The following is a 17,704-nucleotide window of genomic DNA, read 5'->3' on the forward strand; positions in this document are numbered from 1 at the left end:
TCATGATTTTGTTGATTAAAAAAGACGCACAACTTGACAGTTTTGAGATAAGTTTTATTTCAGGGCAAAATGAGGACTGCAACCTGGAGGACAGCACCTCAGATAGCTCTGAGACTGCTCCAAAGAGGCGGCGGGGGAAGGGCAATACATAAGATTTTGGTGAAAGAGGAGTTCAATACAATGAAATGTTCACTTTATGAAAGTCTTTCTGCCAGTCATGAGGAGCTGATGGCATCATTTAGTGATTTAGTGCTTTTCAAGATATGAATAGATGCAAGGGTCGGGATCATGAAATCAGTTCCAGAAAAACTATCTGAAGACCTGGTTCCCCGAGATTCCCTGGAGCACAAAGTGCCTCCACTCCACCCTGAACTCCCTCAGGGTGTTGAAGGTCAACAGCTGCAGCAGCACAGGGTTCAATGTCCTCCGCAGAGGCAGATGCCCTTATTCAGTCACTGGCAATCCTCCTGGCAAGTGCCAATTTGTAGTTGACAACTTATTAGCAAGGGACCTTTCCACCATTGGCTTAATCTTGGTTTTTCCCAGCTGGGGCAAGAGGTTAGGAGAGGTTGTATGAAAATGGCTGAAGTTGGGTGAAACAGCTAACAGCTATGGTGCGATCAGGAGTGTATCCTAATCCTGTTCCTGGTTACTGGGATTTCCCTAGTGGTCCAATGGCTAAGATTCCATGGCCCAGGTTTGATCCCACATGCCACAACTAAGAGTTTACATGTTGCAACTAAAGATCCTGCATGCCAGAAAAATCCCACATACCACAACTAAGACCTGGTACAGTCAAATATATATATATAAATAAACAAAACATTAAAAAAAAATAAGTCATTACTTCCTCTCTCTTCTAAAAAGAGAGGTAATCAGATCAGGTGACCAGAACTACCTATCTGAGGCCTAAAAGTTTTATAAGGTGATGTCTGACATCCAGAAGGGCTATTTTCAGCATCCTCCCACTTCAAGTTCTTTTCTAAAAATTGTATTTATTTCACTGTGCTGGGTTTTCCTTGCTTCGTATAGGCCTTCTCCAGTTGTGGCGAGCAGGAGCTGCTCTCTAGTTGTGGTGCACAGGGTTCTCATTATGGTGGCTTCTCTTACTGTGAAGCACGGGCTCCAGAGCACAGGCTTAGTGGTTGTGGCACACAGGCTTAGTTGCGCTGTGGCATGTGGGATCATTCCAGATCAGAGACTGAACCCGAGACTCCTGCATTGGCAGGCGGACTCTTTACCACTGAGACACCACGGAAGCCCTCAAGTTCTCTTTGTCAGGCCAACTGATGAGCTCTCTCAGCTGTGCTACTCTTACTGTTTTAATTGAAAAGTCAAACACGAATATTAGTTCAGCAAGTCAAATTTTTATTTTGCACCTGTGAATTTATGGGAACAATGCCAAGGGATCAGAGGAAGAGGGAGGACAGATATTTTTTGGATGTGGGGTCTGCAACATCCACGGGAAGGTACACACACGGCTCATCTGTCTGCCCAGCCACCCAGGAAGGGAGGGGAGGAAGGGTGAAGTGGGTCGGTTCTATCTTCTGGAGAAGCTTTTTCCAGAACCCAATGGTTCCTCTGCATGGGAAGAACCTGGGATTTGAGCTGCACCATCCAGAGGGGCTTCTGAATCCAGGGGGAAGGTGGACTTCTGATTAGCTAGGTACCCTGGTCAGGTTTGTGTCAGTGAATTTGATACTCCCTCACAATATTTGGTGGGTACTGATCAGATATATAGCCTCCCCATGGGTTTCAATTCTGTTACACCCCCTTTTGTCTTTCTTACTTATGATCTGATTTTACAGATAAAATATACTAAACAGACCAGTTTTCTTCTTTTATACAAATATCTAAAGTGGGTGAGTTCATAACTTCCTCCCTTAATGGGACTGTTGGGCAAGAGTGCATAGGTGGGTAGAGCAAATGTACACAGAATCTGGCCTCTATTTGAAATTTTCTCTTCCCTTGTCCTTCAAGATACATATTTTCCCCTTTTCTGGCAAGGTCAACCCAAGAGGGAAACTATTTAGAAAACAAAGAGCCCCAATAGTTTATTTCTTGTTCAGGGTATAATCAAATTATTTTATTTACTGTTCCTGGGTATATAGATGTATCTACACAGGCACAGAAATCATAACTGTAAAACTGTTACTATTTCATTGGCTTTGTTATCTCTTGATGTGATAATGAAGTGACAAAGAGCAAAGGGTCTTGCATTCATTTGCCCGGCCTTACTGCCTGCTAATGGGACCTGACATATAAATATAAAACACAGGCCTGGTAGCCGGCTTTCTGACTCAGCCATCGATATACCCACCACAGCTTCCGTGCTTTTTCATCACAGAGCTGAGCCAACCTGGCCAGTCTTTCAGGATCAAGACGATGGTTTTCATTGCTTGAGGCTTCACTACCAGTGTCACTCCCAGTCCAGAACCCCAGGCTACGAACTTTAAAGGCTATCCTGCAGAGGATCCCCCACTCTGGGAACAGAATCTTGAATCTGAGTTCTGCTTCCAATGGAACTCAGAGTAAGCTAAATCAACTTTGTACTAATTCATCTGAGAATGAGAAATATCAGCAGAACCTCAGGATTATCTAGTATTGTGGGTTAAATTGTCTTCCCATTCCCCCAAATTCATATTGAAGTCCTAACCCCAGTACCTCAGAATGTGAACTTTTTTGGAAATAGGGTCATTGCAGATATAATTAAGATGGGAACAGTCTGGAATCAGTAGGGCAGGCCCTACTCCATATGACTGGTATCTTTATAAAAAGGGGAAATTTGGAGACAGTCACATACACAGGAACACCATGTAAAGACGGAGAAGATGGGGTGATGCTTCGACAAGACAAACAACATCAACAATTGTCAGCAATCACTGAAGCTAAAGGAGAGGCAAGGAACAGATCCTTCCTTTACAAGAATCTAACCTTGCTGACACCTTGGTCTTGGACTCCAGGCCTCCAGAACTGAGATGATGAATTTCTGTTGTTCTGAGCCACCCAGCTTTTGGTACTTTGTTACAGCAGCCTTAAGGAATTAATACAACTGGCACACGAAGTTAATATATATATAGAATGACTTCATCAAAAGTTCTGTTTCTCCTGCTCAGCTCATCCAGACCTAAGAACTTCTCATTCATGGGACCTGAGCTCTCCTTTACGGGACCTGAGTGAGCTCTCCTTTCCTAGACATGACACAATGGGGAAGGGAAAGTTAAGCGCCTTTCAAATGATGGTGCTGTCACTTCTATCCCACAACCGAGTACACCAAGGACCTTCAAGGTACTCTTTGTAGTGTGTGCCAACAAACAAATTAAAATGTGGGCTTTAACGTGGGCTTTGCCATGAATGAGCTCACAATTCCCAATAACCAGTCACCACCATAAAAGAAAGACTTCCCTTTGGCAAGCTATAAAGTCCCCCACAAAGGCTTCTGAGCCTGGAAGGGCCATCTGATCATTCTGAGGTGTTCTTATGGACCAGATGGTGCCTGGGACACAGACTTCTGATGACGTGACATGGCTTGGTGTGCTTGGCCCTGCTGCCCTTGTGCCAACAGGTCCAGCCCCACCTTACTGTCTTCCCTAACCCATCACCCCACCTGCAGCTTCCTGCTGTCAGGTAGGAAGAAATTACCTCCAGACCTCAGGATGGGGTAGGAATTCAGACAGGGCAGGAAGGGAGTACACTGCAAGCTGGCAAGGGACAGACCCCTCAAAGGTTTCCTGCGGTAGGGGGTACCCCAGTCCCTCCACCACGTGGGAAGCACTGAACAGGGTTCTTTTAGACCCGAAACACCGGGCAAGTCAAAGCTGGTGCTGACACACTCTCCTGGCTTTCGGCACAGCAGAGACAGAGCAAATACTTAACTGGCCACTATCTCGTTTCTACCTGAGAGTTAAAGGTCAGGAGGACGTGGTCTCTGTCCTGGGGGAGTCTGAAACTAGTCAGTACCAAGCACAAGTGGGATACACTCTACCCACGCTGGAGCTGCACGCAAAAATGTGTGCTAAGCCCCGGACTCAGTAGGAGTTCAGAGCCTGCTTGGACCGGCGCTTCATGTGCAGGCGCTGGTGGCGGAGGAGGTCCGAGTTCTGGGAGAAGCTTTTGACGCAGTACCTGCACTGAAAGGGCCGGGACTTGTCCATGTGAATGTTACTGCGGTGCCGGGCCAGGTGCTCAGGCCGCTGGAACACCTTCCCGCAATCACAGCACTGGCAGCGCAGCTTGGCCTTGCCCTTTGTCAGCGGGTCGTCAGAATCCCCACCCGTGGTCCCTGACGCCTCCTGTTCTTTCTTCTTCACTAACTCTAGTCCGTCTGGCTGCAAGTGTATCCGCCTGTGTGAGAGCAGGTGGGAGTTGAGGCGGAAGCTCTTCCCACAAGCACCGCACCTAAAAGGTTTCTGGACCTCGTGGGTCTCCAGGTGCCCGTCTAGGTCCTCACTGTCACTGAACAGCTCCCCGCACACCGAGCACTCGTGTGGCTTCTCCTGCTCCCTGCGGCTCCGCAGGTGTCGGATGAAGTTGACCCTCCAGCGGAAGATTTTGCCACAGTTAGGGCACACGTAGGACTTTTTAGAGGAGGTCTGCACCTCACCCGCTGCCTCAATGCCGCTCAGGTGGGAGATGGGGAGGCTGTGCTGCTTCTCTGTGGGGCTCCGCGGCTCGTCTGTGCAGTAGGGGCCGAGCTGGGAGTCCTCATCTCCAGAGCTGGACAGCACAATCTCGATCGTCACCTCCTCATCCAGGCTATTCTCGGGGAATGGTGCATCACCTCCCACTACCAGAAAGCAACAAGGTGATCAGTGATGCTGCCCAGGCCACATCTGAGCCCCTGCAAACCCTACCGAAGAAGGTTCTGCGTTGGTCCAGAAACCCACATGTTTGTAAGGAATCCCCTGTAGCTATCTCTGTGGTATGTCTTGTGAGAAGGAATCCAAGGAGCATGGGCCACACTGCTAACCCATTCTGCATACCTCTTTCTTCTCTCACTTCCCTACCTTTTTCTCCTAAATCCCCAGATCCAGTCCTTTTATTCGTTTCTTTTCTAGCCACTGAGATCCCTCCAAGCTCTAAGACTTTGTATCTATCCGTGTAAGCCTTGACCATTTACACATCATTTAACTCTACCTTTCTTAATCAGACAAGGGAAAAATTGTCAGGGTGCATTAAAAGCCTTAAGACAGAGAAGGGTCCTGTATTTTATAAACAGTGACAGGAGGCTGCCAGCTACCATATTCTAGGCACTTAAATTCCCTAGGGGCTATTCAAGACTTCTGACATGCACAAGGCCATTTGATCCTGGACACAAGCCAATAATGTACTACTTGCCATTATAAACATAGGCAAACTCAGGTCACGTGCTTAAGGGCTCAGGGCTAGTGATATTGAGCCCTGCTGTGATGGCAGGGCTTTTCAAAGGCTCCAGATTACTCAAGGTCATATCTCCCTCTCGGTATCATATCAGAAGCCAACCAACAGCCACTAGTGGTAATGCATAAAGATGCACTGGACTTTATAAACTAACTGAAGCTGGCTCAATGGATCTTGAGTCTGTGATGTTGGAAAGATATACTGTGGGGAGGAGCTGGGTGGGCAGTGGGGACCCTGATATGAGGTCCTTGCCTGTAGCCCAGAGACCATTACACAGCTTTCCTTACAGTTGTTTCCTCATTTTTGTGAAATGAGAGGCTCAGGTCTAAAACAGGGGTGGGGGATAGTGGTACCAGGTCCTTTGAGACAATAATAGGAATATGGTTATTCTGGACTTAACTGCTAGAAGGAGGAGAGTTGTGGCAGCTTAGGGAAGTGAGGGCAGGTGAAACTGGACAGAACATAGCAGGAACACCCAATACCATACCAAGCAGGGGAGACACTGGGCAGTGGAAGAGTCTATGCGGGTATTTATCCATACATCAGAGCACAAGTGTGAGGGGACTGGGTACAATGTGAAATGGGGGAGTGGGAAGGAAAGACTTGAAGATTTAGAAAATTTTCAGTCTATCTATCCTGCAAAAAATGAGAAAGTATGTTCTGGAGAGAATACCAAGCATGTGGCAGGACAACCACTGATCCTATCGAGCATCTAAGAAGCCAAGAGTGGAGATGAGATAATCCAGGAATGGTCTGTAGAGGACCCTCTTGTCCGATGGCCTGGACCCTTGTAAATTTCATGGGTGGCCAACAGTGTTTCTGAGAATATCCATCTTGGAATAAAAAGGAAAGAAGATGAACTAAAGGAAGGCTTTCAGACAGTCCATGAGGTCAAAGAGTTGGACAAGAATGAGCAACTAACACTACTACCTCTATCAAACTTCTAAAATAAACTAATAGAGCTATCTGGATGCAAACATGGATTATCCTTGAAAGAAAAGGAAGACAGCCCCAAAGGCAGTTCAGAGGTTGACAGAGCTGCCACTGCATCCACAGGTGCATAGGGTGGACAAAGCACTAAGCCAAAGATGAATCTCAAACCCTAAAATCTAATGGAATTTGCCCTGTTAGGATTCAGACTTTCTTGGGAACCATCAGTCTTTCTTCTTAGATGATATTTAGATTAAGTTATGGATTTAGAGCTGATGCTGGAAGAGATTAAGGGATGTTGGGATAGAATGGATGTATTTTATATATGAGTAGTATGAATTATGGGAGAACAGAGAGTGAACAGGAACAAGTATGGATTATGGGGGAACAGAGGGTGAAGTATTACAGGCTGAATTGCACCCTCCTAAAAATACATAATCCCTAGTAATTAAGAATGTGACTATAGTTGGAGATAAGATCTTTCAAGAGATAATATGCAAGAGACCTCTTGGAAGAAGAGATTAGGACATAGACATGCAGAGAGACGACCATGCGAAGACACAGGGAGAGGACAGCTGTCTGCAAGCCAAGAAGAGAGGCCACAGGAGAAACCTCTCTACTGAAAACTTGATCTCAATCTTCTAAGCCTCCACAATGTTGAGCAAATCAGTTTCTGTTGTTTGAGCCTCCCAGTCTGCAGTACTTTATTATATCATTCCTAGGAGACTAATGTAGTACATATGGGATTTGTGCTTATGTGCTAACTCACTATAGTCGTGTCTGACTCTTTGCAACCCCATGGACTGTAGCCCACCAGGCTCCTCTGTCCATGTGATTTTTCAGGCAAGAATACTGCAGTGGGTTGCCATGTCCTCCTTCAGGGGATCTCCTAAACCCAGGGATCAAACCTGCATGCCTTAGGTCTCCTACATTGGCAGATGGTTTCCTTATCACCAGCGCCACCTGGGAAGCCCACATATGGGATGACAGCCCCCTGAAACCAGATCAAGTGACTAAAAATGGATGCAAAGTTTCTAAAAAGGGGAAAATAATTCAACAATAATGTTGCTGTGTGCCACTGACACAACAGTGTAAAGAATTTCTAGTAGATGAGATGAGACTTACAGAGGTGTGTCCATAATACTGCAGAGAAAAAGTAACATTAGGGATGTCTCAGCTCAGCACTGAGATAATATTATGGGTGATTGGGGGAAGGTGCAGGGCAGGGGGGAAGGTGCAAGGCAAGAGAGAAGCTAAACTGTTAGGATAACAGTAGAGAAAACGGAAAAGTTACTGGTTATACGTGCTTTTACCTGTATTGTATCAATCTTCAACAATAACCCCATAAGGTAGACTTGACTATTATCTCTATCTTACAGGAGAAAAATTTAAAACAGATAAAATAGCCCAAGGTTCAGGGGAACTGTGCTTAACTGGGGGTGGGGGTAGGGGTATGTTCTAAGATTATGACCATGCTCTTCCAAGGCCAAGGAACAAAGGCTGCTTTGTATTTTCAAGAACAAAAAGCTCATGACCAGGTTGATGGCTAACTCCTCAAGAAGGGTAAGCTGTGGCTTGGGAATAAATCATTCCCTGTCAGCTGGAGGTGCTAAGGAGAGAAGCAGGAGGATAGGAAGTTATACGTAAAAAAGTAAGTAAATAAAGACACCATAACAAAAATATCCTTATAACGTTAGGATGGGGAGGCTTTCTTAAGCAAGATACACAAAAAAAGAGATGAATAATTGTATTTACATATTTAAAATGTTTTTTAAAAGAACATTTCTGTGCAGACTTCCCTGGTAGTCCAGTGGTTAAGAATCTGCCTGCTAATGTGGGGGACACAGGTTTGACCCCTTCTTTAGAAAGCGCCATGTTGTCACAGGGTAACTAATCCCATGCGCCACAGCTACTGAAGCCTGAGTGCCTAGAGCCCATGCTCCACAAGAAAGGCCACCGCAATGAGAAGCCCATTTACCACAATGATGAGTAGCCCATGCTCACTGTAACGAGAGAAAACTGGCAAGCAGCAATAAAGACTCAGTACAGTCAAAAATAAATAAATAAATAAAATTTAAAAATTATGTGCTAAAAGACACATAAAGTTAAAAAGTAGTAAGAATTATGTACAAATAATTAGGACAGGGTTTCCCCAGTGGCTCTGCAGTAAAGAATCCACCTGCAATGCAGGAGACACAGGAGATGCAGGATAGATCCTGAGTTGGGATGATCCCCTAAAGGAGGGCATGACAACCCACACCAGTATTCTCGCCTGGAGAATCCCACAGGCAGAGGAGCCTGGTGAGCTACAGTCCATGGTGTCGCAAAGAGTTGGACATAACTGAAGTGACTGAGCACGCAACGCATGCACTTAGGAGGCAATTCACGGAAAAGGCAAGCAGATATGGAATAAAGAGCATGGGGTCTGGAGCCTAATCACATGGGTTCAGATCCTCAGTCTGATACTATGGGCCAAGGATTTGTGTCTTTCCAAAATTTGTATGCTGAAGCACTAATTCCCAATGTGATGGTATGTAAAGTGGGGTCTTTGGAAGGTAATTAGGTTTATATGAGATTTTGAAGGTGGGACTTTTGTGATGGGATTAGTACTTTTATAAGAGGAGACAAGAGTTCTGTGTACCAAGGAAAGGTCATGTGAGCACATTAGGGAGAAGGAAGCCAACTAAAAGCCAGGAAGAGAGTCCTCACCACACACTGAATCTGCTGCTGACCTGATCTCAGACTTCTCAATCTCCAGAACTGTGAGAAATAAATTTATACTGTTTAACAGAACATATCTCTTTGGTATTCTGATCTAGTAGCCTGTGCTGACTAAGATGGTATTTATCTCAGAAGGTGCATAAAGATACATGAATATAATCACATGAAGACCTTATACTGGTGCAGTGCTTGGGACATAAAGACACAGAGCTTACCAAATGTGAAGGGGGAAGGGAAAAAATGAAGAAAAAAGAAAAGGACCAAAGAGTATTCACTAGGCAATTCACAGAAAAAACACAATAAACAAGAAAAGATATCAGTCTCAGTGGTAGCATTATAATGTGTGGTTGGACTGACACAAATGGAACTGGTTGGAAGGATCCTTTGTTGAGTGTGGATGTGGCTATGCAGACCCTTCACCTGCTGTGAGAAAGTGTGGGAAGAACTACCAAAATAAAAACGATGCCTATTCTCTGCAATCTATCATCTGACTGATCTTAGATAGATAGCAAGCCTTAGCTTCTTGCCATTTCAAAATAGATTTGGTATCAGAGCTCAGCAATGGGAGAGTAAAAACTCCCCTGTGGTAATGAAAATCCACATTCTGTAAGTATGCTGCCAGGGCTGAGACCTCCTGTGAGCAGGCAGAAGCAGAGAGGATTCAAACTTCATCTTGAGAATCAAGCTGAACTGGGAATAAGCCACACAGGGACGATCACCCTCGGCACGCAGAAGCAGGCTCCTCAGAAAACCAGGGCATTAAAGCTTGTGGGGAGGGAGTACTGTCAACCTAGATCTGCTGTAGATTTACAAAAACAGAAAATCCCTTTAGTTTACACAGGATAGGGGGTGAATACAAATGACTGTGAACTCTGCATGATACTAGGTGGAAATACCAGAATATCACACAAATCTTGCCTCCAAAAGGTATCAAATTGTGCATGAGTCACTGTATTTGCAAAAAACCCTCTGTGACATAGTGGATTTAAGTAAGGACTGGAGACTCAAGAGTCTAAATGTTGCTGGGCACACTCTCCAGTGGTCCTCCTTTTAGCATTCTGCTAACCTGTTCTTCAAATGCAACACTGTCCAGGGACTCTGGTCTTTATGCTCAGAGAAGAAATATGCAGACCATGTGTCCAAAAGCACTATGTCAGCACCCTGCCTCAACCAACCCACAAGAGAAAGGCATGGAGGGGAAGGCCTCAGATTGGGAGTCAGCTGGAAAAGATCCTAGAAAAACAAAGCTAGGGCAAGCAGCCTCAGGAACTCTCAGCAGAAATTTCAGAAAGTTCAATTTCTGAACCTACATCACCCCCACCACCACCAGCACAGATGTATATACATATACAACACACATGCACACACATATATCACATATGCACAATTTTACACATACAACACAGCAGACATTATATAAACATACATGTACCACATACATAAATGCCCGCAGGCATGCTCACATGTATACAACACATGCCACATACCCCACACATATACACACTCACACACAATACACCAAACATACTACATACACACACAGCATACATGCCATTACCACATTCATGCACACACATACACGGATGCACATGTACACATGATACCCCCATGCTACATGCACCCGCATACTACACACATATATACACACTCAACCCACACATCACACACAGGTGCACCCACCCCCACACCCTCCTATGAATTCCTTTACCTGAGCAGGTGCTTTGAGGGAGTGCTGTCTGCTGGCTTGTCTGGAACTCTGGCACCTGCAGCTCATCCCGCTTTCTTCTTTCTTCTACCTGGAATGGCTGGAGACTTGGAAAGTCTTTCCAGAGAAGAAAATGAAAAATTCATTTTTCCTCCTGCTGCAGCACTACCTGGAAAAGGCATCTTAAGAGATGTCAGGCTATGATCCAAGAGCAGGCCTGGGCTCTCTCTCAGGACAGTCACTCAGTAAATTAATGTCTGATGAGCAAATGAATCTGTAGGCAAAATGGGCCAACACCATAAACATGGGTTTTGAAGCTAGAGAGCGTGAACGTGCATCTGGGTTCTGCCCCGTCCACTTGACTGTGGACAAGGAACTGCCATCCACGCTGTCATTTTCACTTTCCGTGGTGGGATTTCCAGTAGTCCATGCAGACCCTGCATAAACACAGTCTGGACAGTCTGCTGGGGCAGAGACGGGATGGGAAACTGAGCACACCAGAGGCCCTGGCTGCTTGTTCCAGGTGTGGGTGGCGAGTGGAATACTGATCTGCTCTGTGCCAGCTCAAAGTCCCAAGAGAAAGGAGGCCTGGGGGTACTGCTGGCACGGTACAAAGCTTTTCCCCTGAAGAAGCAGGCGTCTTAAGGCATTAAAGCACAGTGGTTATAAACACAAGCTCTGGTGACATGGAAAGCTGGGGGTGGGGGTAGAGGGGTGGGAAATGCTGCTTTTGAGCTGTGGCATGTCAACCAAACCCCAGTACCTCCCCAAGCCTCAGTTTCCTTACACTTCCTGCAGTATGTGGCTGGAAGAAGACAGGTGAGGCATCCAGAGGCACTGTGCCCAGTGCCCAGCCAAGAGGTGGCATGGCCTCCTCTTCTCCTACCTGACTTTTGGAGACTATCTGACCTCACTTATAAAGGGGTCATTGCGTTGTTACCACAAGCCAGGTGTTACTTACAGTGGAGGAGAAAGATATTCCTATTATATCCTAGTTCTTGGTTGAAAGAGGGCAATCCCCACACCTGGGAAAATTGAAAAACCACATTCTTTCCGTAAGGAATGAGGGATGAGGCAGGATTCATTCTACCAAGACATGGTCCAGGGGTAACAGAGGGCTCAGAGAGTGGCAGAAGGAACAGGCCTGCTTCTGGCTGGCAGCAGCCTTCCATTACACTGAGTTCTGGTATCATTCCTCACCCAAGTAGGAGACCTGGGACATGTCCTTCCCCTGGAAGTCCTGCAACTCTGGAACACGTGGCTCATTCTCTTCTCCCTGGGAGAGATCCAGCTGGGCAGCTGCATCATCTGTTCACAGAAAAGGGAAGGATATGCATTCATCAGGCCTCTGCTCCCACAGGAAACCAGGGTGGGAGGACAGTGGTGACTCTGAGACAGGTAGAGGAGAAAGAAGTTGGAGGGACACACAACACACCAAGAACACCAACAGGGGCCATGCAGGGAAAGTGGAAGGACCAGGGCAAGCAGGGAGAGGGCAGGGGAGGGGACACTAAAGGGGAAGTTGTGGGCTTGGGATAACTCTTTCAGGCCTATCAGAAAACCAGCAATGAAAAGAGTCAGAATAAGAACGATAGAAGAAGAGTAAATGCAAGGGATACAAGTTATATTTGGTTGTGTATGTAAAATAGGTAACAAGCCTAACTTTCATGTGATAGCACCAAGCAATGGTTAATCTGCAGAGTGGCCTTGGCACTGCTGTGCACAGGTGCCTCCCATTAGGGTGGACAGTGAGGTAAGATGTGGACCCCTAGGTCCCTGGTCTCAGGAGAGAGCTGAGTTAAGTCTTACTTGGAGGCAGTGAGACCCCACAGTCTTCTCCAATGATGAACTCTCCATAGAAGCCAGTCTGGGCAGGGTCTAGAAGGGACCAGTCCTCTTCTGAGAAGCAGAAGATCATATCCTTGAAAGGAGAAACCCGGTTCTGAAACCACAGAACAAGTATACCTCAATCCAGGCACAAGCTAGGGGAGGGATGTGGGAAAGAAGATGAGTCTGAGGCAAAGCCCCTAGCAACATATACAGCTGGGATAAAGACAAAGCAGAGAGGCTGCTCCAGAGCTCACAGTCTCCCCAATTCTAGCCTGAGATCCACCCTCAGATGTATATGGTTTGGCAGAATCCAAACAGTGGATACCTCACAGGGTGGCCAAGGATGTGTAGGACAGGTCTTCCTACACAGTGCTGGAGAGGCTGCATATCTACAACCCCAAGCAGGCAAATGCAGAATGTCCCCAAATGTAATGCAGAGATCCCAGTTCTTGAGTTTATTCTGCACATGTGCAGCATGAGGTCTATATGAGCTCCTCTGCTGCAGCACTAGTGATGATAGTTAAATTTATTCTCAACAGAAGACTGTTTATGTATGCTGCAGAATATCCTATAAGGCATAATCACCAGTATTAGAAAAAAATAAGAGCTTATTTGTCCTGAGTAGGAAGCCCTCCAAGGTGTATTGTTACATGAAAAAAGCATCGTGCAAAGATGGTCTAGATCCCACCTAGAAGTCTTGACCATTGGCTGCTTCTGCAGAGTGAGCTAGGACTTCCCAGATAAGTGTAATATTGAGACTTTTCTTATACTTTGTGTCATGAACCATGGGAATGTATCAAAAATTAACTTTGTTTGTGAAATGATGGCACATCCACATAATATCAAGAGACCATAAAAATAAAGAAGTCTTTTACAATATGGAATTACAACTCTTTGCCAGTTAGAGCATGATGCTAGGTTCTCAAATTTCCTGTAAATACTGATATAACAATAGATTAATGGCAAATGTAAATGTCACTGAAAAATTACTCATTTTGTTTGTTGTAATCTGGAACCTCGATCATTTGACAGAATAGTTGGGAGATGTAAAATGTGAAAGATGGACAATTACTGGTCTAGTTGAGATTTCTGTTTGCACCTTCTAATTCCAGAACAGAAATACATAAATACATTTCTACTAAGCATGTCACTATACATTGGCTTAACGTGCACATATTTTCTGCAAAGGGTTTTAATCACAAAGCATTTAAAATAAAATTCTATTTGGGGTTTTTTAAAAAAGCCCATTATACATTTAATTGGAAAAGACTTCAAAATATTACCAGTTATTGCCATATGGTTGCCCTGGGGCCAGGTGCCAGGAGGAAGGGGCATGGGAAAGGCTGGGTAAGGAGAATTTTTGTTAGTTTTCTGTTTTTGACCATGTGGTATGTGGGATTTTAATTGCCTGAACAGGGATTGAACCCATGTATCCTGCATTAGAAGCATGGAGTTTTAAAAACTGGACCACCAGAGGAGTCCCAGGAGAGTTTTCAGTGAATCTCCTCCAGTATCTTAGGACCCTTCCTCCCAGCCACATACATACTTTTTAATTTTTTCAAATTAAGCATAGAGAAAACAGTAATACAATAAACATGAAGGATATACAACCCTGCAGCTAGAGTCAATAAATTAACATTTTGTCCACAGTACGTTTCTCCCAACGTGCATCAATGTGAATCTCCTACTACTAAAAAGTTATTCTCCTACATCAGTACAATTTTTTTTTTGTTTTTAGCACAGTGGTTCTCAACCAAGGGGGACTCATTCTATGCTCAGAGGATACCTGGCAATGTCTGGAGACCTTTTTATCACCACTGAGGGGTGGGCGCTACTGGTATCGAGGGGGTGGAGGCCAAGGATGCTGCCTAAGACATCCCTGGGTGGTGGTGCCCAAGACAGCCCAATGCAACAAAGAATTATCTAGCCAAAATGTCAACAGAGCCATGGTCAAGAAACTGTTCTATAACACCCAAGAAACAACACTGGTTCAATAAGCATCTTCTGAATTATGAACTAGCATTATACTTTCAAGGAAAAAAATCATGAAGAGTTACACAGGTAACTGTGACAAGAAGTCAAGATAGGAATTTGCTGGGTTAAAACTTTCTAATAGGCCCCTAGAAGTCTTTCTAAACATGCATTGCCTTAAAATGTCAATCATCCGAATATAAATAAAATTCAACAGTCTTATGCTCGTATAACCATAGGTGTATGCTTACAATTACTTATTTATAATTTTGGGTTTTTTTTTTTCCAAAATCCAATCATTAGAAAAAATTAAAAGTGTGATTCTCCCCCAGGTACTTCAGGATGTAGAAAAGTAGGCCTTTATACACAATTAGGAAAAATGAACACTTGAACAACATTTGAGAGAATGTAGCAGAAGGATACCCTGTGATCTAGTAATTCTATTTCTAGTAAATCATTAGAGATGTAAGTAAAAATGAAGGTCCCACCACTAAATCTTCCCAGAAGGAGGCTTCGCTATGGAATTGGTGTTTAATATTCTGTGCATGTCTTTCAAACTCCCACTACATATGAATACAGCATGAAATGACAGCATTGCTCTGTAAGTTCTCATCTGTCACCTCATCCATGTGTAAGAGTGTCTCCAGAGTATATGTGTAGAAGGAGTAATGGGAACACGCATTTTGACTGATATTAAGTATTTCCACATTGGTTTTCAGGTAGAGTACCTAAAGGACATTTCCACTGGCAACCCAGTGGCATGCCTGTTTCCATACACCTTTGCCAATACATTGGGTATTGTGAAAAATCTAAGGTTCTAGCAACACTGTGGGTATGAGGCAGTCATGGCAGTAACTCCCCTTACCTCAATGAACATCTTGTTGTGGATTTACTGGTCAATTGGGTTTTGTCTTAAGAGGCTCATTTATTTATTTATGCTAGTTTTCACTGAAGTATAGTTGATTTACAATGTTGTGCCAGTCCCTGCTGTACGGACTCAGTTATACACAAATGTGCATTCCTTTTTTTCACATACTTTTCTATAAAGGTTTATTACAGGATACTGAATATAGTTCCCAGTGCTATACAGTGGGACCTTGTTTATCCATTCTAAATGTAAGAGTTTGAATCTACCAATCCCAAATCTCAGTTCAACCCTCTCCCTCCATCCTTCCCCAACCACAAGTCTGTTCTCCATGTCTGTGAGTCTATATTTTGTAGATAGGTTCATTTGTGCCATTTTTTTAGATTCCACATATAATATCATATGGTATTTGTCTTTCTCTTTCTGACTCACTTAGTATGGTAATCTCTAGTTGCATCTATGTTGCTGCAAATGGCAATATTCCATTATTTTTTATGGCTGAGTAGTATTTCATTGTATATATGCACCACATCTTCTTTATCCATTTATCTGTCCAAGGACATTTAGGCTGTTTCCATGTTTTGGCTATTGTGAATAGTCCTGCTATGAACACTGGGATGCATATATCTTTTTGAACTATAGTTTTATATGGGTTTATTTCCAGGAGTGGAATTGCTGAACCATATGGCAGTTCTATTTTTAGTTTTCTGAGGACCCTCCATATGTTCCCATACATTTTTTTCCACTTACTTTTTACAGTGGCTGCACAAGCTTGCATTCCCACCAACAGGGTAGAAGGGTTCCATTTTCTCCACACGCTCTCCATGTATTATTTGTAGATTTTTTAATGATGACCATTCTGACCAGTGTGACGTGGTAACCTCACTGCAGTTTTGATTTGCATTTCCCTAATAATTAGCTTAGGGCTTCCCTGGTGGCTCAGTGGTAAAGAATCCATGTGCCAATGCAGGAGACATGAGTTTGATCCCTGGGTTGAGAATGCCTAGAGAAGGAAATGGTAACCACTCCAGTATTCTTGCCTGGGAAATCCCTGGACAGAGGAGCCTGGTGGGATTGAGTCAGACACAACTTAGAGACTAAACAACAACAATAATAATTAGCAATGTTGAGAAGATGCTTGTTTATCTAATGAGTTGCTCTTCCTTTTTTTTAAGCAAAATCAGCTTGTTATTAACTGTGGCTATACTTAACTATCATAAAATAAAAAATAATAATACGATTTCAATTAGAAAAATTCTAAGTATACTTCAATCACTTTATGGTGGTATGAGTAATTAATCAGTAATATTAGTGACACAGAAAGAATTGCAAGAAAATGTTTAACAAGTTAGTAGGGTGATCATTTTAGAAAAGAACTTCAATATCAGAAATGTGGCTTTGGAACAAAAACAGGCCAACACAGAAGAGAAGAAAAAGTTCAGAAACAAGATTTGGTAATATGTAAAAATTTGATTAATAAATTTTACTTATGGAAAAAATCTATAAGTAAAAACAGGACCCTAATCAGTGGGGGGGGGGGGGGGGGGGGATATGATTTTCATCTGATGTGCCTGATACAGTTGGCTAACTACTTAGAAATAAAACTAGATTCTGATCTTTTATCATAATTACTACAAAAAACAAAAACAAACAAAAAAAAGCCTTGGGGCCCATCCCCCAACTAAAAAGCTTTCAAGCACTAAAAATAGAGAGGCCATATGAAAAAGTAATTGGCAGATACTCCACATAAATTATAAATATTCATAGTAATGAAACAGCATGAATGAAATTAAAAGACAAATGACAAACTGGGAACAAAGATATACCATTAATGAAAGGCAAAGAGTACTTAAAATATATGGAACCCTTACAACACAACTGGTATAGCTTTCTAATATAGTAAAAAAAGGTGAGGGAACCAAGTAAATATTTTAAAACATATAAAAAAAATTCACCTGTACTAGTACATGAAAAAAATGTATATAAAATACCAGTACCAATGTTCTCTTTGATGAAGTTTCAAAAAGAAAGGTGATAAATTTCATCTGAGCCCAGAGGTCAAAAGTCCTACAATCCAATCACAGAAATCCCCTGGAATCTTCATAAGAGCTTCTATACCAATAAGTAAAATTAACAAGGTTGCTGGATAGTCAATATTCAAAAATCAATTTTATTTCTATATATGAACAAGTGGAAGACAAAATATTAAAAAACCATACCACTTACAATAGCATCAAAAATCATGAAATTCTTAAGGAAAATGTTTACTAAATATGTACCCTATCCAAACACTGAAGAACTAA

General features: G+C 43.5%; 1 protein-coding gene across 3 annotated transcripts in view; it reads right to left on the reverse strand.

The window, feature by feature from the left end:
* Nucleotides 1-1,347: 1,347 nt before the first annotated feature.
* The window catches only part of ZNF496 (zinc finger protein 496), a 46,370-nt gene continuing 30,013 nt past the window's right edge, over nt 1,348-17,704 (reverse strand). For 2 of the 3 annotated variants that reach the window (XM_055551955.1, XM_055551962.1), the window contains exons 7-10: nt 12,545-12,677; nt 11,936-12,043; nt 10,739-10,852; nt 1,348-4,786 (exon numbers count right to left, since the gene is read on the reverse strand). In XM_055551955.1, coding sequence (XP_055407930.1) covers nt 4,029-4,786; nt 10,739-10,852; nt 11,936-12,043; nt 12,545-12,677 — 1,113 coding nt within the window. In that variant the 3' untranslated portion in view covers nt 1,348-4,028. The remainder of the gene's footprint in view (nt 4,787-10,738; nt 10,853-11,935; nt 12,044-12,544; nt 12,678-17,704) is intronic. The other variant, XM_055551969.1, reaches the window with a different exon arrangement.

The sequence above is a fragment of the Bubalus kerabau genome, chromosome 1 (assembly GCF_029407905.1).
Source record: "Bubalus kerabau isolate K-KA32 ecotype Philippines breed swamp buffalo chromosome 1, PCC_UOA_SB_1v2, whole genome shotgun sequence".
Taxonomy (NCBI): domain Eukaryota; kingdom Metazoa; phylum Chordata; class Mammalia; order Artiodactyla; family Bovidae; genus Bubalus; species Bubalus kerabau.